A 25,502-nucleotide genomic window follows, 5' to 3' on the forward strand; every position below is an offset into this window, starting at 1 on the left:
ATCTTCCGTTGTGTTCGGCAGAACAAAGAAATTCATACAGGTTGTTAACTACTTTCAAACTCATTGTTGGGTGAACTATCCCTTTAAAGGCATAGTTTACCCAAATTTAAAATTCTGTCATCATTTACTCGCCCTCATGTTATTATATATAATTTATATGATATATAAATATGTAAATTGCAATTAATAATACATACAATATTTATTCACTTTTAATACTGTAATTTTTTGATATTTTGATATTTGAATTTGATATTTCTATATATATATGAGAGAGAAAGATGTAGCTTTTGTGCATTTTTGACCTCATTATGACAAAGTGCTAGTAGAGGAGAAATGGAAAGTTTTTTTATTTATTTATTTTATTTTTTTTAAATGTTTTTCTGAATTTTTTTCTCATTAACCCATCCCCCCCACCCCAACCATAGAATTTTTGCATTGGGATTTTGCATAATGAAGACCTAATGTAAACCAGTTATATAAATTATTATTATTATTATTATTATTGCATGCATTTCCTGGGAATTAAATTTATGATCGTGGCATTTCTAGCAGCATGCTCTTCTGTTTGAGATACAGAAACCTACGAGTTGTGTGAGTGTTATGCATCAGGGCGGTTAGTGAACAGGCATGTTGTCTTATGGTTGAGCCTAGGGATTTTTGGATGAGTGTGTGTGTAAGATCCAAAGTCACGACAGCGGCTCATTTATTTCTCAGAGGATGAGAGGACCCGGAGATTGTTGCTATCCGCACGGAGTCCTCAACACAGGATAGACAAATCAATGTATTTCAGAGGAAAGCACTCCATTGTAATGGAGCAGGTGTGCACTTCTGTGCTTGGACACTGATCGTGCATGTGCATAAGTGATTCTCAGATGAACCAGAGAGGACGCTACCCTATGGATAAAATAATTCAGCAAGTTTTACTTTTTGAATTTCCTATTTATTTAAATACATCACATTGTGGAAGTAAAATGGCTTTTTATGTTGACTAAGTCAGTGGATGATGTCAACGGGAAGTGTCATTGGTAAGAGGAGATTTCTGCTCTAGCCAGGATTATTCATATTCATGGAGTAAATGAATGAGTGAAGGAACAAAGGAAGAAAGGCATCCTGCCATCTGAGCTGATGAGATGACACACACGCACAGGCTTACAGTGCAGATGCTCACGCAAGGGAGTTGTGATTTTGCTTCAAGTACATGTCTCGTGTAATCCTTTCTCTTACACACACACACACACACACACAGCCTCTGGTGATTAGTGGTGCTTTTGCGTCACTGTACTAATTCACAGTCTTTCTATCCCATTCCTTCCAATTAATTTCCAATGCCAGTTCCAGTGCCAACTTGAATTTTAATTCCAATTGACATTCTTCTAATTCAGTTCAGTTTCAACTGTTTGCTTTATTAATAACTTCTCTTTCAATTAAATTGTAATTTTATTCATATTCAATTCTAGTTCCAGTTAATTCACTTTCAGTTGTGTTTCAATATTCCAATTTCACCTGTTTTGCACTTCTCTTTTTCTAAACCTTGTTTCAAATGACTGTCTATTCATATACAATTCCAGTTCCAGCTGAGATTCATATTTGATTCAGTTCCAATTCTTATTTCCTTTTTGATTCAAATTTTCAAACTATAGGCCTAATCAAGTTTCCATGTTCTGTGGCTTTCTTTCTTACACCTTTTTTTCAGATCAATTCTTATTCAGTATTCATTCAAATTATTTTTTCAATTCTAGTTTGAATTTTTATTATTATTTTTTTTACATTTATTAATGGAAACAATTTAATAATTAATAAATTTTCAATTCAAGTAAATTCATTGACATTTTTTGCATTTTTGATCATTTAAATTTTTGATTCTGGTTTCAATTCAGTTAAATTTGAAGGATCTTAATTAAATTGATCTTAATTAACTTAATTAAGGGTTTACATTTCCATTACACACATCATTGAAAGCTATTTTGAATGTTAGAGATTTGAATATCTATCTTTGAGTATCTATGTGCATGTTATCTATGAACATTATAACAAAAGATGTGTTTCACATTCAGTGCAGGTTAAGTGTTTGGCCTCGTCTCTGTAACCTTTCAGTGGCTCCCTTTCCCCCCATTGTCTTCCTGTCTGTCCTGCTCTTATTCACCCTTTACACAGAATGTCAGGACAGAGGGCCCTTCCTATCTCTACCCTGCGTTTAATTATGCATCAGATTAGAGGGCTGTGTGTGTCTGTAATACAATTACTGCAGCATGAGAGTGTGTTATCTTCCGTAGTGAAACTGAAGTAGTTTTGATAGCACCACACCGATGTGTCTCTTTGTAATATAGAAGGGAGTTTCCTCTCCAGTTACTTTTGGGACCATGCAACTTCTGAGATACAGTTTTTCAATGCAGTGCATCATCTGGCATATTTTATGTATGGAGCATTAATGTAGACATAAATATCACGGAGAAGAATCTAGAGTTTAAAGCTTCCATTTTAATGCTAAACCAGCTCATACAGACAGCAGTCATGCATTTTTTTTCTAGTGTGGGTGTGATGTAGATATTCTGAAGCCCTGAAATATCCTCACTTTATGGCTGTTTTTCGAGATGAGCAGAAATGGAGAACTGAAAGGAGGAACATCAACATGTATATTATATATTTTTAGCTAAATATAACACGCATATTTTATATTTGTCTGTATTGTTCATACTCTTTACCATTCGCTTTCCCCCATATACATCTTTGTTTTCGTAGTTTTCTCTTTGCTTCAGCTGCTAGTTCGTAGGATCACATGGGTTCGTTGTGCCTCTGTGCTGATCCAGTAACAGGGATTTGGTGCCATCTTGGCACTCTTCTGCTTCTGCGGTTGGAGTGTGTGTGGTCAGTGTTGGCCAGCAGTGAAAGGGCCGTGGAGGAAAATAGTATTCGTGCCAGCGGCATGCTAAGGGTTAATCTTCCACTGGGTCACAGGGCAAGATGGGAGAGGATGTAATCCTGTTAGCTTGGAGCAAGTCTGCTGTGTGTGTGTGTGTGTTTGTTTGCATGTGTGAAAGGCTAACACATAATCTAGCTCAGGGAGAAAGTAAGGCAACAAGACACAACAGGGTAGTGATAAAGATTTAAAAAAGCAAGAGTTCTGGACCACAGACAGCACAATATGTGGAAAATTATAATGGATGCATGCGTGCACAATCAAATAACACATTCAAACAAACCAACGACCAAATCAAAAAGGGCACTTAGCTTCCAGTAGATGTGCTTGTTAAGTTGATTAGATGGGGTGTTTTGTATTACATGTCCTTTCAAAAGTCCCATTTTATAAAATGTAATAATCGAACAGAATCATGGTTTCATTGTGTTTTTACAAAAGCACAACATTTACAAAAAAAAAAAAAAACCCTTTCTATAGTTTCTACCTTCTAAGGGAGCATTTTGACTGAAATGGAACCTCATAAGCGAGCGATTTGGAACACTCTACATAGGCAGAAAATCTTTTTTTAACAATTAATTTCAGCAGACCTGGATGCTATCATTCTCCTAATTAACAATATGATATCCTAATAAGCATAAACATACACTAATATTGGTGAATATTTTTTATTAGTACTTTTTGTATTCATACATTTTCTTCATCCACCATCTTGGATGATTTTTTTTTTTTATTAACAGAGCTTAGCTAGTCATTGTTTTTAACTGTACACTGCATGCTGGTATTGACCTCTGTGAATGGTACATGCAATTCTGCCTTTAGAGTTTGACAGAAAGAAGGCATCTTTTATGCTGCCTACATTTTGGAGCAGTCTTCATGTCAAGAGCACACCTTTAAATACTGCCTACGTAGGCAACCCACTAGGTTTTGGACCAGAGCCAGTTAAGAGGTCAGCTAGATTCTTGCTTAAGCACGTCAGATTAGACAGCATTAATATTTGTAGGCTGACTCAAGCTGAAGTGTTTATTGTGGAGGTCTGGGTGGATGTAAGCTGTCAGTATTACGTTGTCCATGCCGATTGCACAACATGCATGTAGTGATCTGGTAATATTCGTCTCACTCTTCTCTTCATATTGCCAATTGTCACTCCAATTCTGATTGCTTAAGTAATGACACAGATTCTAGGGACAAATTTCAGAAGTGGCAAGTTGTTTCATGTACGTGGTGACGGCAAAGCAAAATGACACAATAGTTTCAGCCGATGCAAGTTAACTTAAGGACATGACTTGTCTGAGACCTTTGAGACGGCCCTGATATTTACTTGATATTTAACCAATTATATTTTCCAACATAGCAAAGGTATTTTTATCTTGTTGCCAAGACAAGATCAGTTTAAAGCAGATTAGTGTACACTAATAATGAATTCATATTTTGTATAACACTTTTCACAATACATATCGTTTCAAAGCAGCTTTAGCATGTTTCTACATTAAAATTAAGAGAAAGCGTCTTGAATTAACTGCATTTTTAACTTTATCAAAAGTTTGATACATTTATGCAAAAACAAGCAAAGCTGTAATTTGTAAATTTAAATGTAAATTGATCAAGTTTTAAAGATGTTTAGATCTTTTAGAGCTGGAAATGCTGATACAATTGCTGATTAAAAATAAATATTATTTCATGCAATTAAGTTTAAAGCAGGTTTAATATTTGATCTGCAAGGTCTTGTAAACTGGCATAGCCTGTCTGAGTATAATCTGTCAAAACATTGTTTATTTGACATTAAAGCCTATTATTTTCTTCTATAATATGAATCACATCCAATTTCACTGGCCTCCAGCGGTGCATAGTGGGTGATTTTTACATTGAGAAGATGAATAAACCCCACTCAAGACACTGAGCTGCTATTTAGACTCCTGCGCTTGTGGCGTGTGTGTTGCAAGTGTGAGGAAATGAGCCCTTGGGCTTGTTTGTTTAATTTTACACGACATTCATCCTTCGATCTCACACAACCGTATTACATGTTTCAGTAATAAGCCCTAGATTAGCTTGAACCTCACCCCCACTTTTACAAACACACACACACACACACACACAAATGATTTACAGTATCTTACCATGACAGGACCAAAGCCACAAACCCTGGATAACTTGGGATATATTTCTGCAGTCTTTTAGCGCTCTGCCAATACAATCATATATTAATATGTTAGGATTATGTTTCTGCATGTAGATTGCATCTTTTATTTAATTTGATTTTTAACGTACATTATGTATATCATCTCTCTGAGTTGTTTATTCCCTCTTAACTCGCCAGCATTGCGGTTCGCATCTATGACACCTATGGAAAAATGTTCTCTCTTCTCGGAGGAGAGGACAGAGCTGCTCGCACCTCAGCTGAGGTGTCCTTTTTATTTTATAGCTGTGAGAAGCCACCTCAAATATCTAACCTGCTTTTCTCCCTCTCTTTTTCCTCTGCAGATCATCAGAAACTGGAACGTGAGGCCCGAATCTGTCGTCTACTCAAACACCCCAATATTGGTGAGTTTGATCTTCATTATGATCTCTTATTAATTTTAGAGTAACACTAAAGCCATCAAAATGAGAATAAATGAGAATATTTGAAGTATGGGATCATTTATGAGTTCTAAAAATTTATATTTTATCTTTGAGCTTCAAGATCATGACCCTTTGTCTAGTTTGCAGCTCTTCTCATTCTAGTCATTCTCTCAACAAACTTTATAAGGTGCATCATTAGATGTTTTTAGCTGTTTTTCTAGTCCATCTCAGCCTTAAAAAACTGTGTTTATGCACAGTGTTTATATGTTACGAACCCTCATATCATTTTCATGTCATCAGCTCTTTATATCATTTTGTAAAACTTCACAGCATCATTCAAAAGTCTGGGATCAATTTGAAAGAAATTAATTCTTTTATTCGTGAAGGATGCATTAAATTGATCAGTAGTGACGGTAAAGACTTTTATGTTGATTCCTATTTCAAATAAATTCTGTTCTTTTGATCTTTCTATTCATCAAAGAATCCTGAAAAGTCACCATTTCCACAAAAATATTAAGCAGCACAATTGTTTTCAACATTAATAATCAGAAATGTTTAGGACGATATAGACAGCAAATCAGCATATTAGAATGATTTCTAAAGGATCATGTGACACTGAAGACTGGAATAATGATGCTGAAAATTCAGCTTTGCCATAACAGGAATAAATTACTTTTTAAAATATATTAAAATAGAAAACAGCTACTTGAAATTGTAACAATCTTTCACAGTATTACTGTTTTTACTGAATTTTTGAGGAAATAAATACAGCCTTGGTGTTCATAAAAGACGCATTTCAAATGCATTAAAAATAAATCTTACCATCCCTAAACTTTTAAATGAGACTTTAAATTTAGTCCAGACTTTCAAATGGTGGTGCACATGTGAGTCTGTCGCAGTGAGCATCTGCAGCTTTGTGAGTGTTTATGAGTGTGTGTGTAAGCTGGTGCCAGTGATGACTGGGACTGAATTAGGTTGAAGTATTTTTGCAGCAAAACATACCATGTCCTGCAGAACAGCCTCTCCCAAAACTCATTGTCTTACAGAACGAAATGAACAAAATAAGGACTGAGGGGGAAAATGAGCTAATAGAGAGCAGAATTTAGTAGGCAGTAATAGGAGAATGAATAAGAAAGCAAAGAGGGAATTAGAAGGAGGAGTGGAGACAGAAAGTGGGAGAGACTGATCGATAGAATGAGGAGAAGACCTAAGAGGGCAGAACAACTGGAAAAAAAACAGAGCAGAGCCATCGAGATGGGGGCGATGGCGACAAAGAAAGAGGTGAAGGTAGAGGGATGGAGAGAGCAGTAGAGAGAGATGGAGAGGAATAGAAGAGGAGTGGAGCTCTATAAATAACTGTGCTGAGGTGGGAGATGCTGGTGGGCAGCAGTTCAGCCCAAATACCGTCATTATCACCAATGAGCTCAGGAGCACGGCAAGAGAAGAGGCGAGAGAGTGCAAGAAAACCACAAAGATGATGAAGGAAGACATGCCTGCTTGAGATTAGGGTATATTAGATGTTCATTAATGATTAGTAATCTTATCTTTCGGTTTGTGTTCATCAAGTATCAAATAAGAAGAGAGAATGATTAAATGGAAGGGTCTCACTGGAATATTTACTTGGATCATGGTTATTAAAAATATAAGCCTTTTTCTTTATTACATTTTCAACAAAAATAACTACATTGTGATATATTCTGTTATATTACCGTGATAATTACTCATGCCGTGTTATATATTTATACCCCTGGGGCCGTATTACAGAAACATCCAACGCTAGAATCCTGTCTTATCTGTTTGGTAACCATGGTGATTTCAGCAAGAATCTCATTTAGGATAGAATACTTGAGAAAGATAGTTTCTGTACTGTAATCCCTAATATATATTTTGAGATATTTGCTTTTCCCAGCTTGGTTGATTAAGTTTAAAAATACACATTTCACAATTCATACCATTTATTGTTTATTTTTCTGTATTTTGAGGATTTTTTTAAAGTGTTAAAATTGTGTACAATTATTTCAAAAAATATTTGGCAGCATGAGTTGTATGCAGATTCGCTGAAAAAAAAATTAAACAACACTTACTCAAACTCTTTTGAAAAGTTCATGTTGTACATCTCATGCTACCATTTTATAGGCAATAATCTTAAAATAAACCTCAAAGTTGTTTTGTTTTTGAAAGAAGTCTCTTATGTTCACCAGCACTGCATTTATTTGATTTATTGTGAGAAAGTATAATGTAAAACAACTTTTGTGTTTTAATATACTGTATGATAAGCCAGTTTACTCCAGTTTCTTCTTTTTTTTTTCTTCTTCTTAGAGTTGAAAATAGTTGTGCTGCATAATATTTTTGTGGAAAATGTTGACAAAATGCTTTAAGGATTTTTTGATGAATAGAAAGTTCAAAAGGATAGTATTTGAACATTTAATTATGTTCATTGAATATTATGTAACTCTCAACTTCTGCTGTTGTTATTTATTTGTAATTCTACTGTCTGGCATCTTCCACACCATTTTGAGTCATATCCAACCCTTGACCTCAACTTCACACTCTATCCAGGGTCTTTCTCCTCCATTCTCTGTCTCACTCCTTCCTCTCTTTTTTTCCCACTATCTCACCGTCTTTCCATCGAATGTGTTTTCTTATTCTCATCTGTTCCCCCTCAGGCGACGCCGTCCCCTTTCTCCTGCTCCATCACCTGTATCACTCTCTCTCTCTCCTTCACTTTCCCTTCTGTCGTCTCTCCTCAAGTGGACAGCTTGTCATGTTTTCTGCTTGGGCTGCACATAAGTGCTGAACAATAGAGCCAATGAAGGAAGAGAGATGGAGAGAGAGAGAGATCGTCTGAAAGGTTAAAGAGGAGAGAGGATTGAGTGCTCATTGCTGCTGGCGCAGTTGACACACTGTGTATCTCTCTTTCACTCAGCTAGTCATTTGTTTATAAGTTTGTATGTGTGTGTATATACATTTACGTGTGTGTGTGTGTATATACAGTGGGTACGGAAAGTATTCAGACCCCCTTAAATTTTTCACTCTGTTATATTGCAGCCATTTGCTAAAATCATTTAAGTTCATTTTTTTTTCCTCATTAATGTACACACAGCACCCCATATTGACAGAAAAACACAGAATTGTTGACATTTTTGCAGATTTATTAAAAAAGAAAAACTGAAATATCACATGGTCCTAAGTATTCAGACCCTTTGCTCAGTATTTAGTAGAAGCACCCTTTTGATCTAATACAGCCATGAGTCTTTTTGGGAAAGATGCAACAAGTTTTTCACACCTGGATTTGGGGATCCTCTGCCATTCCTCCTTGCAGATCCTCTCCAGTTCTGTCAGGTTGGATGGTAAAGCGTTGGTGGACAGCCATTTTAGGTCTCTCCAGAGATGCTCAATTGGGTTTAAGTCAGGGCTCTGGCTGGGCCATTCAAGAACAGTCACGGAGTTGTTGTGAAGCCACTCCTTCGTTATTTTAGCTGTGTGCTTAGGGTCATTGTCTTGTTAGAAGGTAAACCTTGGGCCCAGTCTGAGGTCCTAAGCACTCTGGAGAAGGTTTTCGTCAGGATATCCCTGTACTTGGCCGCATTCATCTTTCCCTCGATTGCAACCAGTCGTCCTGTCCCTGCAGCTGAAAAACACCCCACAGCATGATGCTGCCACCACCATGCTTCACTGTTGGGACTGTATTGGACAGGTGATGAGCAGTGCCTGGTTTTCTCCACACATACCGCTTAGAATTAAGGCCAAAAGTTCTATCTTGGTCTCATCAGACCAGAGAATCTTATTCAGGTGTTTTTAGCAAACTCCATGCGGGCTTTCATGTGTCTTGCACTGAGGAGAGGCTTCCGTCGGGCCACTCTGCCATAAAGCCCCGACTGGTGGAGGCTGCAGTGATGGTTGACTTTCTACAACTTTCTCCCATCTCCCGACTGCATCTCTGGAGCTCAGCCACAGTGATCTTTGGGTTCTTCTTTACCTCTCTCACCAAGGCTCTTCTCCCCGATAGCTCAGTTTGGCGGATGGCCAGCTCTAGGAAGGGTTCTGGTCGTCCCAAACGTCTTCCATTTAAGGATTATGGAGGCCACTGTGCTCTTAGGAACCTTAAGTGCAGCAGAATTTTTTTTGTAACCTTGGCCAGATCTGTGCCTTGCCACAATTCTGTCTCTGAGCTCTTCAGGCAGTTCCTTTGACCTCATGATTCTCATTTGCTCTGACATGCACTGTGAGCTGTAAGGTCTTATATAGACAGGTGTGTGGCTTTCCTAATCAAGTCCAATCAGTATAATCAAACACAGCTGGACTCAAATGAAGGTGTAGAACCATCTCAAGGATGATCAGAAGAAATGGACAGCACCTGAGTTAAATATATGAGTGTCACAGCAAAGGGTCTGAATACTTAGGACCATGTGATATTTCAGTTTTCTTTTTAATAAATCTGATGAAAATGTCAACAATTCTGTGTTTTCTGTCAATATGGGGTGCTGTGTGTACATTAATGAGGGGAAAAAAGAACTTAAATGATTTTAGCAAATGGCTGCAATATAACAAAGAGTGAAAAATGTAAGGGGTCTGAATACTTTCCGTACCCACTATATATATATATATATATATATATATATATATATATATATGTATATGTATATGTATATGTATATGTATATGTATATATGTATATATATATATATATGTGTATATATGTGTGTATATGTATACACACACATATATACACAGTCATTGCCAAAAATATCGGCACCCTTGGTAAATATGATCAAAGAAGGCTGTGAAAATTAATCTGTATTGTTGATCCTTTTGATCTTTTTTTTTTTTTAATTCACAAAAATCTAACCATTCATTGGATAATAAGAATTTAAAATGGGGGGAAATATCATTATGAAATAAATGTTTTTCTCAAATACACATTGGACACAATTATTGGCACCCCTAGAAATTCTTATGAGTAAAATATCTCTGAAGTATATTCCCATTCATATTCACAATTTTGAGCACTCCAGGGTGATTATGAAAATGAAATTATCCAGCCATGGCTTCCTGTTTCACAGAAATATAAAACAAAGCCCAAATTCCCTTAATCATCCATCACAATGAGAAAAACCAAAGAATATATTTCTGATGTGCAGCAAAAGATAATTGAGCTTCACAAATTAGTGAAGTGGCTTTAAGAAAAGAGCTAGAGCAGTGAAAATTCCCATTTCCACCATCAGGACAATAATTAAAAATTTCCAATCAACATAAAATGTTACGAAACTGCCTGGAAGATGACGTGTGTCTATATCGTCCTAACGCACGGTGAGGAGGAGAGTTTGAGTGGCTAAAGACTCTCCAAGGACCACAGCTGGAGAATTGCAGAAAATAGTTGAGTCTCGGGGTCAGAAAACCTTTAAAAAAAATTGTCAAACAGCACCTACATCACCACATGTTGTTTGGGAGGGTTTCAAGAAAAATTCTCCTCGCTCATCCAAAAACAAACTCCAGCATATTCAGTTATCAGACATGACTGGAACTTCAAATGGGACTGGCTTCTGTGGTCAGACGAAACTAAAAAATGAGCTTTTTAGCAGTGATAGCTCACTTTGGCCGGATGGCCAGCTCTAGGAAGGGTTCTGGTCGTCCCAAACGTCTTCCATTTAAGGATTATGGAGGCCACTGTGCTCTTAGGAACCTTAAGTGCAGCAGAACTTTTTTTGTAACCTTGGCCAGATCTGTGCCTTGCCACAATTCTGTCTCTGAGCTCTTCAGGCAGTTCCTTTGACCTCATGATTCTCATTTGCTCTGACATGCACTGTGAGCTGTAAGGTCTTATATAGACAGGTGTGTGGCTTTCCTAATCAAGTCCAATCAGTATAATCAAACACAGCTGGACTCAAATGAAGGTGTAGAACCATCTCAAGGATGATCAGAAGAAATGGACAGCACCTGAGTTAAATATATGAGTGTCACAGCAAAGGGGCTGAATACTTAGGACCATGTGATATTTCAGTTTTCTTTTTAATAAATCTGATGAAAAATGTCAACAATTCTGTGTTTTCTGTCAATATGGGGTGCTGTGTGTACATTAATGAGGGGAAAAAAGAACTTAAATGATTTTAGCAAATGGCTGCAATATAACAAAGAGTGAAAAATGTAAGGGGTCTGAATACTTTCCGTACCCACTATATATATATATATATATATATATATATATATATATATATATATATATATATATATATATATATATATATATATATATATATGTATATATGTATATATATATATGTATATATATATATATATATATATATATATATATATATATATATATATATATATATGTATATATATATATATATATGTATATATATATATGTATATATATATATATATATATTTATATGTATATATGTATATATATATATTTATATGTATATATATATATATATGTATATATATATATATATATATATATATATATATATATATATATATATATATATATATATATATGTGTATATATGTGTGTATATGTATACACACACATATATACACAGTCATTATAAAAATATCGGCACCCTTGGTAAATATGATCAAAGAAGGCTGTGAAAATTAATCTGTATTGTTGATCCTTTTGATCTTTTTTTTTTTTTTAATTCACAAAAATCTAACCTTTCATTGGATAATAAGAATTTAAAATGGAAATATCATTATGAAATAAATGTTTTCTCAAATACACATTGGACACAATTATTGGCACCCTAGAAATTCTTATGAGTAAAATATCTCTGAAGTATATTCCCATTCATATTCACAATTTTGAGCACTCCAGGGTGATTATGAACATGAAATTATCCAGCCATGGCTTCCTGTTTCACAGAAATATAAAACAAAGCCCAAATTCCCTTAATCATCCATCACAATGAGAAAAACCAAAGAATATATTTCTGATGTGCAGCAAAGATAATTGAGCTTCACAAATTAGTGAAGTGGCTTTAAGAAAAGAGCTAGAGCAGTGAAAATTCCCATTTCCACCATCAGGACAATAATTAAAAATTTCCAATCAACATAAAATGTTACGAAACTGCCTGGAAGAGGACGTGTGTCTATATCGTCCTAACGCACGGTGAGGAGGAGAGTTTGAGTGGCTAAAGACTCTCCAAGGACCACAGCTGGAGAATTGCAGAAAATAGTTGAGTCTCGGGGTCAGAAAACCTTTAAAAAAAATTGTCAAACAGCACCTACATCACCACATGTTGTTTAGGAGGGTTTCAAGAAAAATTCTCCTCGCTCATCCAAAAACAAACTCCAGCATATTCAGTTATCAGACATGACTGGAACTTCAAATGGGACTGGCTTCTGTGGTCAGACGAAACTAAAAAATGAGCTTTTTAGCAGTGAACACTCAAGATGGGTTTGGTGAACACAGGGATAAAAAGTACCCCATGTGTACAATGAAATATACTGCTGTATTTTTGATGATGTGGGCCTATATTTCTGCTGGAGGTCCTGGACATCTTGTTTAGTCACATGGCATCATGGAGGTTTCAAAAAGTATCGAAAAAAAGGGTTCTGTTAATTGTGGCCAATGTGTATTAGAGGAAAACATTTATTTCATAATGATATTTCCCCCCATTTTAAATTTGTATTATCCAATGAAAGGTTAGATTTTTGTGAATTAAAAAAAAAATAAAAGATCAAAAGGATTAACAATGCAGATACATTTTCACAGCCGCCTTTGATCATATTTACCAAGGGTGCCGATTATTATTATTATTATTATATGAGTTGACAAAATAAAATTAGAGGTGAAATTAGCCATTTTTGCACAAACAAAATTGCAAAAATCATGACACTTTTCAATCAGGTTTCCTGAACACTTCTCCTGTCTTCCATTGGTTGCAAGAATTTATATATTATTACTATATTAAGTCTATCTTAATTAATTTAATTATATTTTGATGTAGAAGTTCTACACTTCAAATAATAATAATAATAATAATAATAATAATAATTATTATTATTATTAAATTGGAAAAGTAAGAAACAAGGTGCTGTGTGTAATATTGTAAAAATAGAGGCAATAATTTTAAGGCAGTGGCTATTTGCACTAAGTGTACATGGCAATTAGATTCTATTTACACTAAGTGCAAATAGCATATTTTCTTAGCAATAGATACTGTTTACACTAAGTGCAAATAGCGATGGATGCTATTTACACCAAGTGAAAATAGCAGTATTTTTGTAAAGAGATGCTATTTAGACTAAGTGCAAATAGCTATATTCTATTTACACTGTTAAAATAACAAGATTTTCTGCTATTTATACTACTTATTGCAAATAGTGGCAATTATCTGCACCTCAGTATTGTAGTACATTATAAAACAGTACGCAATAATAATGTATTGAGTATAATTATAGTTTTAATTCAAATTATTAAATGGATGCCCTCCCTACACCTACCCTAACTCTACCCGATACTTTTATTTTCAACTTTTTGATTATTTCTCTAATTTTTATTGAAAATAAATGCCTTTCCGATGCGATATGAGATTTGAAAAGAGAGAAAAAAAGGAATAGTCTTCGGGAAAAGGCGGGCTCGGACTCAGGTCGATTGCGTCAAAAAGCATTCACCTTATCATCTACGCCACTGAAACTGATGCTGAATGAGTGTATTTTTTTATTGTTGACTAACCCGATCACACGTTGGTGGGCGGAGTTAGTGTAAATAGCCTTTGCCAACAAGGTGGGCTATTTGCACTTATTGTAAATAGACACTCCATTAATTTTATATAGATCCCTGAATGCTTCCCTCTCTTCCATTGGTTGAAAAAACAGATAGTCCCGCCTCCAAACTAATGCCATTGGTTAAACCCATGTTGTTGGTTGGGATGCTCAATCAAACAGAGCAGTGTTTTGAAAGCACTACAGTGTTTACACTTAGAAAATTGAAGTGGAACTGTGTAGTATTTTAACAGAAAAATTACCTTAAAATGACCTTCACCTTAAATATGGACAATAATATTGCAGCCCAACATGTTTCCATACACTTAAATGGCTTCCAGTCTTGTCATACATTGTTTCTTGCTAAATATCGGTATACCTCGCTTTACAGAAGTTAAATGTAGATGTCAATTTGCATTGTGTTTAACCTCTCTCTGAATGTTTAGGACTTTATTAAACTCAAGCTTCTGTAATTACTGGTGTGATGGCGGCTCGTGTTTGCAGTCCCAGTGTCAACATGCTAGGGCCTTGCTTGTCAAACAGTTATTCCGAGGACTATTGACTCGCTGCATTACTCTAATAATGTAGAAGTAATTTATCTAATATATGTATTTTCCAGCATCAGATTTGCCTCAATCCCTCTGTTATTTACCCTCTGTCTCTTTCCGTCCCTCCTTCAACTAGTTGCTATGTTGCTCTTTCTCTCAGCGCTCTCACAAGGCTCCTGCTATTCTGGGCAGTGTTTACTCAACTCTCTCTCCTTCTTTCTCTCTCACTCTCTCTTTCTCCATCCAACCCCCAACCCAATACACTCGGTGTGTGTCACTGTCTACGTGACACACTGCTTGTGTACATAAGTGAGCTTGTCATCCATCCTCTCTCTCTCTTTTCGATGGATCTTCTTTTTTTATTTTTTTTATTTCATTTGGCCATGTGCTCATTTTGGTTTACTTAAGTCTGTAAATGTGCTTCGTAATTGTAAGCGCCACTATAATAGCGTGTAATTGGACGTATGCCGCATGTTCTCATCAGATGTTGTTATGAACGCTGTGTGATGGAGCGAAGAATGCTCAAGATTTCCCTCTCATTAAAAACATTTGCTTTCATAATGCATTATCTCTGTGTTGATGTTGTTAAATGCTGATTCTCCTGTTGTTTCTTTTCAACCCTAGTTCGGCTCCATGACAGTATCTCAGAAGAAGGTTTCCATTACCTGGTCTTTGACCTGTGAGTACGACCGAAACTCACACACACACAAACACACACATCTGTGCCGTATGACTCAGCCGTATATACTGTACTGTAACTTAAGACATGATAATAATATAGGCTCCGTTTCAAAACACAGTGAGCTGCCTACATGGCTAACTGCCTTTTAAGACGGCATTCTAACTGAAATGAAACCTCATAAATAAACAATTTAAAACATTCTACATAGCCAGCAACACAAAGTGCTGGGGTAAGCATGATTTCAGTGTTGTTTCAGTATACATACACACACACACACACACACACACACACACACTATAACATATAACTAATAAAAATGACAAAAAACACTTCACAGAATTACTAAAACTACATTTAATAAATAAATAAATAAATAATTAATAAAAATGCTGAAAAAATAACAGCTAATTATTTATATTAGATTAATTGTATTAAATTATTAATAAGTGCTATGATATCATATAAATTTAAAATAACATTGTTTGAAACGGAGCTAGTTTCTGTATTCAGATGAGTTTGTAACTCTCAATGACTGTAAGGTGCGTCCCACTTTTTGAATCAAGATGGACAAGTTATCAAACCCAAGACATTTTGTTCCAGTGAATCATGTCAGAAACCCCATTCCTGCAGGCAGATAAATGCAGCTGAAATATGTTCGACAAAAATGCCTTGTACGCACTTTCCTGGGTGTCAAAAATATATCTTTCAATTTGATGGGATCTGCCAGCAAAATTGATGGGTAGACATTTCTGGATGGCCCTATAAATGTGATTTAGTGCTGTCAAGATTGTTGTTTCTTTGATTGTGTCCTGTTTTTAACCAGTCCAGTGCACTTTGATTTTTCCAGGCATCATTGTGGAACTCAATTTATGTGGAACAAAGGCTGAGCTACTAATGTTCCTGTTATGTGTCTCGTGCACACCTCAGTGCCAACTGAACTCCACAATAGATGGTGCAATATCACTACTGTTTAAAAAACTGTTTTCTTTTTTAGTATATTTTAAAATTTAACTTATTCCTGTGATGCAAAGGAAAACTTTTTTTTAGCAGTTATTACTTCAGTCTTCGGTGTCACATGATCCTTCAGAAATCATTCTGATATGCTGATTTGATGTTCATTAAACTTTTCTTATTATTATCGGTTTTAAAAACATTTTATATTTATGTATAATGTAGTTTTTTTTTTTTTTTTGTCTGACATGCTTTTCCTTATTTCCTTCTGTGCTTTGCACAACCAAAATTGACCAGTTTTGGCTAAAATACCGCAGGTTACTACAGTAAAACTCTGGTAACTTTAAGTGCCACCACTGTCTTACATTGTCACTTATATTTTGTTTCAAACTATGGTTACTGGGGTAAAATTATAACTGCATCCCTGCATCCGATAATATACACAGCGTATATATGTATATATGTATGTGTATGTGTATGTGTGTGTATAATATAATCAGGCCACACTTGTTTTACTGCAGCATCGCATACATTTGTGATCATATTTAAGTGTAAAATGTCGGCTTTGCCTCTTGCTGCTGACCAAATTAGCCCAAAACCCAGCACACTCTCCACTCTCTCATCCCTTGTTTCACTGTTTTTCCCCTCTCTCTTTCCGCAGTGTGACTGGGGGGGAGTTGTTTGAGGACATCGTCGCCAGAGAGTATTACAGTGAAGCTGACGCAAGGTGGGCTCTCCAATTTACTGTTGCTGTGGTTACTGTGCTGCAGCCTGCAGTGAGCAGGTCACACTTACACACGCACACACACACTTACATCTGATTCAAAAGCACAGAGAGAGGACGATCCCTTTTGTGAGAAAAACTGAAAGCCTTTAATGATGGTGGAGTTGCAGAACTGGCAATCAACAGGTGCCACACAAAAGCGCATCCATTTGGCCTCTGTTGGCCCCTCCTTTCGAGTGCATCACTTCTGCAGCACTGACAGCACCACCACTGAACGGCAAACATGAAGAGTCTTTCTAAACCGCTTTCTCAAAGTGGGAAACCTGGTAACATAGAAATGACACACGTTGAACAGTGTCTTCAGGAACCAGCAGTGAGTGTGGAAGTCTCTGAGGGACTCTGATTCTAAGTTAAAGCCCCAGGCATCCAACACAAACACCCTCCAGCAGTTAGCTGTGTTTTAATGCGCTCATATGGGAGTTCATGGTAAATTTGGTTTACAAGAGTTGCGTGATGCCAGTTTAGCATCTGAGCTTTGATATCACATAGGTAAAGACAGATAAAAAGAGGGTGAGTGGGGAAAAGAGGTGTTTTATAAAGAGATCAGCTGTCTTATTTGTGTACGTGTGTGCGTGTGTGCGTGTGTACGTGTGTGCGTGTGTGCGTGTGTGTGTGCGTGTACTGTGTGTGTTTGAGATAGAGAGAGACAGGTCTTTTGTGTCCAGTGGGATTTGTGCTGTCCTGAAAATGGAATGCTGGGCTTAAAATGTAACCAAATTTGGGCAAATAGCTTCTGTGTTCTTTTGTAACATTAATATACTCAACAATCTTTGTCAGTCTACTTTCTTGTTTCATGTGATATAATATAAACTGTTTTAAAACAATAATTTATGTTATTATATTATATTATATTATATTATATTATATTATATTATATTATATTATATTATGTTATATAAAAACATGGATAGCTTAGTATAATAATTTAAATAGCAAATAGGACATTTGATATATTATATATGGTATTAGTCTGCACTCGCCAAGTTTATAATATTATATAAATAATATAATATATGATATGATATAATAACTGTTGTAAAATAATTTTTATTATATTATAGCAAAAGAAATGGATAGCTTAGTATAATAATGTAAATAGCAAATTGGACATTTGCTATATTATACATGGTATGAGTCTGCACTCGCCAAGTTTATAATATATAATATAATATAATATAATATAATATAATATAATAATTACTACAGTAAAATAATTTAGATATTATATTATTATTACAGCAAAACAGATGGATAGGTTAGTAATACAATAACTTAAATAGCAATTTAAATACACAGCAAATGCCATGTTAATATAATGATATAATATATATGAATTATTATTTTCCATCTGTTTTGCTTAAGCCTACAAGTGACCTATGTTGAGAAGTCTGATGTACACATTCATGTCCCAACCATCATCTGTGCCATTTCCTCAGAACAAATTCAATAAGGATCTAAAGAAAGCCATGCATAATTTCACATTAATACTAAGTATCTATAAAGTAGCATGACACCACAGCAACACTCACAAACACTCACAAACACTCACAAACACACACACACACACACACACACACACACACACACACACACACACACACACACACACACACGTTCATTCTGGTTCATCTGTCCCGGTTAGGCCTCTATAACATTCTGTTATAGGATTACAGCTTTAAGAGGGATGAGATAACGCATGTGCATGTGTGTGTACCTGTCTGAGGGTGAGGTGCTTTTCCAAGAGTAATGCCCACCCCAGCTATCCCACAATCCCCTGCTCCGCTCACCTTATGTGCCTCAGTCACATTACAGTTGACCCCAGCTCAGTCTGTTAAAGCAGCAGTGGTACATTCATATGTAGCATCAGTTATCCAGTCATGGTGTTTAATTTAATTGCTTAATTGAATTGTTTAGCCAACGCTGTTGATTAACTTTACTGTAATCAATTCATTTTAATGAAGCCTTTATTTTAATTAAGGCATTACAATTACAGACTTTATTTCTTTACAAAATGACTGTATAATATAAGACTGTATAACTGATTTTTGGTAATATACTTTAATATGATTTATTTTTGTAGTAGCATTTCTCATTTGGCAATTTTATTAATGGCTGTTTTAATATACACTGTATTATATCTGGTATCAACTGCTGAATACTCTTTAAATATAGTGCATTTTCAAAAGTGCTGTTCACCCAAAAATGAAAATGTTGTTCCTTACAGCTACCCATATGGCTTTTTTTCCCTCTTTGGCATTGAAAAATATCTTTTTTTTTTCTTTTTTTTCCTTACATATGAAAAGAGCATTAACCAGGGGCTGTCAGGTTTTCAAAAGAACACACACACAAACAATTACATTACTCAATATAACTTGTGGAAAACTACACCTTGATGGCAAAATTAAGTAAAAAGAGGGTAAATATAAGGAAACTGACTTTTTGCATACAGTAAAAATACAAGGTTATAATCAATATTTAGCCTTATCTCACCCCCTCACTTATCCTTATGATCTTTCTCTGCCACTGATTGATTTATTATTCTGTTTTTCAGCCAGTGCATCAATCAGATCCTGGAGAGTGTCAATCATATTCACCAGCATGACATCGTGCACAGAGACCTGAAGGTGAGCGAGAGCCTGTCACAACGACAACTACACACATGGCAACCGGCCTGCCTCTGAGGGTTTCCAAATCAATGCCCTGCCCTGCCCCTCACAAACACACAGATAACAATATTCAACAATATTCCCCTCTGTTTGATTTCAATCCTTTAAGACTGCATGCTAAAGCACATGATAGTATATACTTCTATTTCATTTTGGTTTAATTTCATACTCAGATACTTGCTACAAATACTTTTGGGTCATTACATGTCAAATCAACCCAATTTTAGAAACTTCCCAGCTCCAATTTTTTTTTTTTTAAGAAAGACAAAAATAAATAGTGATGAAAGCCAAAATATTAAATGTAATGGATCTATATTTACTATGTAATCCACTTTTTATATACACACAGATATAAAGGTACAAAAGCTGTCACTGGGGCAGTACCTTTTCAAAAGGTTGTACCTAAAGGGTCACTTTTGGTACCTTAAAGGTACATATTAGTACTTAAAGTGAACATATTTGAACCTAATAGGTACAAAACTTTTGAAAATGCCCCACTGACATCTATACTTTATTTCTGAGAGTGTAGGGGGGGTCTACACACATGTGCTTCACACATTTCTTTTAAAAAGAAAAAAGTGACCCACATTTGGTTTTTGACCACTGAAAATGTTGGTTGAAATGATTTTCTAAAGGAGCCACACTGAAATCCCCAAAAATGAACAATGCAGGGCCTTAAAAATAAAGATGCCAAAAGAAAAGTTTAAGAACTAAAATATAAAAGGATATTAAGATATCTCTAATATTTCTTGAGTTATATGCATGTAAACACAAGAAGTGCTTTTGCCCATTTTTGAATGGTCACCATTGGCATATAATGCAACAACAAAGATTGCAAAAACCCCTGTAATTTGGCTCCGAATCTCAGGTGAAAATTGTCATTTTGACCCCACTCTACAAAATAGTGGATTAATCAGTAATATACATCCATGACTTTTAATATTTTGGCTATCTTCTTCATTTATGTATTTCTTTCACCAGAAAAAATAAAAAATAACAGGGACCTCTGGTTGAGTTGACAAAGAATCACCCTGTTTGTACAAGTAATACTCCTCAATTTTTAACAGTACTAGTTAAGCAATTCATTATATTACCATATGAATCAAGTACATGCATAAACATCAAACACTTTGCCTGTCTCAGTGCATGTGAATGTATGAAATAAATGTACTTTTTGTCTTGACGGTGGCATGTCTTTGATAACGCATACAGACACAGTTTTATCATGTCCTCCTATTGTGCGTTAGTCACATCCACTGCCCTCCCCCATGTGTATGTGAGCCCAATGCTGAGCAGCAGAGATGTGCCCAGGCTGGTTGCCATAGCAAGGAACGTGATGCGACAACTGTTGCTGGTATTGCCTGAGAGACGGAGGGATGTAGGAGGGGTCACGGCGAGTCTCACCATTCCTCATTTGTAGTCTGTGCGTTTAATGAGGGAGAGTGAGAGATTCACACCTATGGGCATAAATTTCCCAACATCCTCATAATGGATGCATTTGAATTCTGTGCTTGAATTTAGAACTCGAGGATGAACTCTGTGCGTTGAGAAGATATATGTGCGGCAGCTAATAAATCAAGCTTATTGAGTTGTGTATTCCAGAACGGAGGGGAAATCGACTTTTCCAGCCTATATTTTAGTGAAAGTCCTCCATTGTGCCTAATATATCTTTCTGGGCTTCTTCACTTGGTTTTGTACTTGAAGCTCTTAGATATTAATGCATGTTTGTGTTTGATTTCAAATTTGGAGCACTGACAAAACCGCAGGAAATCCACCCTAATATTTGCTCAGCGTAAATGTGGTAGTAAAGCAAACACAATTCAGTCGAGCTTAACCTTTAAGCCACGTATAAACTCAATTACCTGTGGAGAGATCTTTGACCCCCAAAACCTGTCATATCCTACTGAGCAGGTTTGGCTAATATAGAGAAATCACGTTCATCTGCACATCTGCTTGTAATATACTTTTTTTTTTTTTTTTTAAAGTGGCTGTTTTGTTGGTCTTGTAGGTGTTACTTCTGCTGGATGTCTTAATGTTACTGGTGAACTTAAATTCATGTCTCAGTCATATTTCAAATTTTATAAAAAAAAGGGTAAATGAAAAGAAAATTAGCCATATTTTTGGTTAATATTTTTTTATCATTTATTTTTAGTACAATTAATTAAACACATTTTTATCTAATTATCATTATCATATTCTCACTACTGTAATTTTTTTAATTAACACACTACTGTTCTAAAGTCATTTTTTTTAAAGAAATTAATACTTTTATGCAGCAAGGATGTATTAAATTGATTGAAGGTGACAGTAAAGATATTTATGATTATATTTTAAATCAATTCTTTTGCTCTTTCTATTCATAGAACTGTGAAAAAAAGTATCATGGTTTCTACAAAATTAAGCAGCACAACTGTTTTTAAGAAATATTTCTTGAGCACCAAATCAGCATATTTCACTAATTTCTGAATGATCATGTGACACTGAATACTAGAGTGATGCTGCTGAAAATTCAGCTTTGCATCAGAGGAATAAATTATTTTTGAATTTTAAATATCACAGTATTACTGTTTTACTGTATTTTACTGTTTTACTGATCAAATAAATGCAGTGTTGGTGAGCATAAGAGACTTCTTTCAAAGCTTTTGAACAGTTGTGTATATTATTTCAATTAAAATGTTTTTATTGCAATACCTTTATTTTAATGAACACATTTTTTTGACATTTTTACGGTAATTCAGTAAAAAATTACAGTAACGAAAATCTTTGTTAGACAAGTAAATTGGTAGTCGCCACATCACATAGCTGCACATTGTATAAACCTAAATTTCTCTGCTTTTTTGGGATATAGTTAGACTGTATTTGTAGAAATTTGTTCCATTAGATTTAACATTCACCACCAATAAAATACCCAGCTTTGCACCACACGCTGGGCATTGTCAATCCTAAAGGATCTTTTTAACCTCTCTTTTCAGTCCATTTGAAATGTTTGTGAGTGTTAAAGGCTTCCTCTGTTTTCCTCCTCAGCCTGAGAACTTGCTGTTGGCCAGTAAGATGAAAGGAGCGGCAGTGAAACTAGCTGATTTTGGGCTGGCCATCGAGGTGCAGGGAGATCAGCAGGCCTGGTTTGGTAAAGAACAACAAGTTTCCTGCTCTCATTGATTATTCCCCTCAGTTTGATTCCAATCCTGTAAGACAGCATGCTAAAATACATGCTAGTATGTAGTTCTGGTGTTTCCTTACTCTTGATATGCTCAGATAGTTTTTACCAAGACATTTTGTGGTCATTTTGTGTCAAATCAACCATATTTCAGAAACTTCCCCAGCTCACATTTTTGATTTTGTTAATATTTTCTTCTGAAGAAAGACAAACATAAATAGTAGTGAAACCGAATATTAAATATCTTGGATGTATGTTTACTAACTAAACCACTATTTTAGCCACAATGAAATTCTTATATCTCTGGAAAGAACTCTCTAAATCTACGTCTCAGACAAACTTATACTTGTGAGGAAATCAAGAGCTGTTGTTAATTTAGCTATTTGTAATTACAACATCTATTCAAACCTTTTTCCTGCCACTTACAAGCACTTTTGGGGATTTTTATATTTAAATGTGGTGCTTGTAATCCATTATGCTAGGATGTTGTGGGTGGTTTTGACCATTTGTGAATACTTTTGATATTTTCCACACATTTTTATATTTTTACTACTGATGCTTTAGATTTGTCAGGATTTCCTATATTAGTGAGGATTTTCCCCCTCACAACTGTGCTGATTCCCTCGTGTAATGTTCCTTTAGTTTATCTTAAAAGGATGTTGCTGCATTTCCCGCTCCATTACCTCTGGTCTGAAATGGATTGGGATGGCCGTAAAGGCTTATTTTCAGGCTGTGCCAAATTCCAATCTTAGGCTATTTCATGTTTAGCTTTCACAATCATTCCTGTCGGTGTGTGAAAGACCCTTTAGCGATGAAAATGCTCCTCCTGAGCTGTCTCTACTGGCTAAAACCGTCAGGCAGGGTTCTCTCGGGCCTTGTGGCCCCCTACTGGCGGCTGCTTATTTCTGCTGCCATGAGATAGCTGTTGCTTTAGTGCTAATCAAGTATCAGTACAGCTTTCTTTAGTTTTAAATAGGTAATCATCTTGTTTTGACTGAATTATGCTGAGCTTTGTGAAGAGCAAAGCCTTGTGGGTAGAAATAATTGTGGTATACAGGCTATATGATTGGACAGCACAGAATTATGTCACCACAGCTGTTTAAAATCCACCTATTTCCTGGCCACTTCAGTCTTGCCAGTGCTGGAGGGAGGCAGCCATCTTGGCACGTCACCATTTTGGCTCCAAATGGTTCTGGCGTATGGAAAAATCCATCTATCAAACTATCCACACACACCTGCTTGGAATTATTAGCATTTCAGTGAATATTAATTGGCTGAGCTACTTTGCCTACAGGCGCCTGCGGTTTGAATCCACTTAATCTTATTCTCAGAGTGCAGACTGGTCACTTCAACCTGTTTTTGTCACAGGTTTTGCTGGCACACCTGGCTACCTGTCTCCAGAAGTGTTGAGGAAGGATCCCTACGGCAAACCTGTGGACATCTGGGCTTGTGGTGAGTTTTCAACAGGGTCTTTAATCATTAGACCTCTTGCATATTCATTCTGCTTGCCGTATTAACAGGTTGCAGTATTCATACTGCTCAAGTTCGCAGTGCAGTGCTGAGTAGAGTTTCGGCACCAAGCCTGTTTTTGCTGCTGAACTCAGCAGAATATAGGGTGTAAATGTACGGTAGACCTGTTTGTCAACACAGTCTTTTGGAATACATGCTTTTTGAAGCAAATATTGAGTGAAGCGCTTAACCAATGCTTGAAACAAGGACGTCAGTCAAGTTAAGGCTGCAAGTTTCACATGAAGTAACAAGATGATGATTAGGTACTAGTTAACGGGGTTGGGGTTTTATGTAAAACATTATTACAAAACAAATTACCATTTGGACTTAAATATGTGCTTCTTTATGAAGCATACTTTATTTTAATTATACACACACAACTAGACTAGTGTCGTATTCTGTAATGGGATATATCACGATAATGAATATGCACAATATCGTGGGCACTTCAAAATACCATGAATAATTATTTACAAATTATTCAAATTTTTGAATGCATTTTCAGAATAATTTTCCCATCAACTGGGAAAATCTTAATGCACAACACCGCTGTATGCTGTGTCAAAAGACGCATGCGCACTCTGATGTAAACAAGCACGGGAGAAGCGCATGGCGGAATGCGTGAAGGAGAAAGCCCACATTCACTCTCTGACAGCAGATGGCGCTGAACAGCAGAAATGCAGCCAGGAAATAGTCCTCCGTAAAATGCGCTGCACACACTCGAATATTTGTGTTGTAAATACAGTCATGGCCAAAAATATCAGCACCCTTGGTAAATATGATCAAAGAAGGCTGTGAAAATTTATCTGCATTGTTAATCCTTTTGATCTTTTATTTAAAATATAACCTTTCATTGGATAATAAGAAATTAAAATGGGGGGAGAAATCATTATGAAATAAATGTTTTTCTCAAATACACGGACACAATTATGAACATGAAATTATCCAGCCATGGCTTCCTGTTTCACAGAAATATAAAACAAAGCCCAAATTCCCTTAATCATCCATCAC

The 25,502-nt window shown here is 35.8% G+C and overlaps 1 protein-coding gene across 16 annotated transcripts in view; it reads left to right on the forward strand.

Moving 5' to 3' along the window:
• The window catches only part of camk2g1 (calcium/calmodulin-dependent protein kinase (CaM kinase) II gamma 1), a 78,604-nt gene that overhangs the window by 29,488 nt on the left and 23,614 nt on the right, over positions 1 to 25,502 (forward strand). For all 16 annotated transcript variants that reach the window (XM_058793815.1, XM_058793818.1, XM_058793816.1 and 13 more), the window contains exons 3-8: positions 5,399 to 5,458; positions 15,367 to 15,421; positions 17,037 to 17,102; positions 19,711 to 19,783; positions 22,850 to 22,952; positions 24,351 to 24,434. In XM_058793815.1, the coding sequence (XP_058649798.1) occupies positions 5,399 to 5,458; positions 15,367 to 15,421; positions 17,037 to 17,102; positions 19,711 to 19,783; positions 22,850 to 22,952; positions 24,351 to 24,434 (441 nt within the window). The remainder of the gene's footprint in view (positions 1 to 5,398; positions 5,459 to 15,366; positions 15,422 to 17,036; positions 17,103 to 19,710; positions 19,784 to 22,849; positions 22,953 to 24,350; positions 24,435 to 25,502) is intronic.

This window comes from Onychostoma macrolepis, chromosome 12, assembly GCF_012432095.1.
Source record: "Onychostoma macrolepis isolate SWU-2019 chromosome 12, ASM1243209v1, whole genome shotgun sequence".
Taxonomy (NCBI): Eukaryota; Metazoa; Chordata; class Actinopteri; order Cypriniformes; family Cyprinidae; genus Onychostoma; species Onychostoma macrolepis.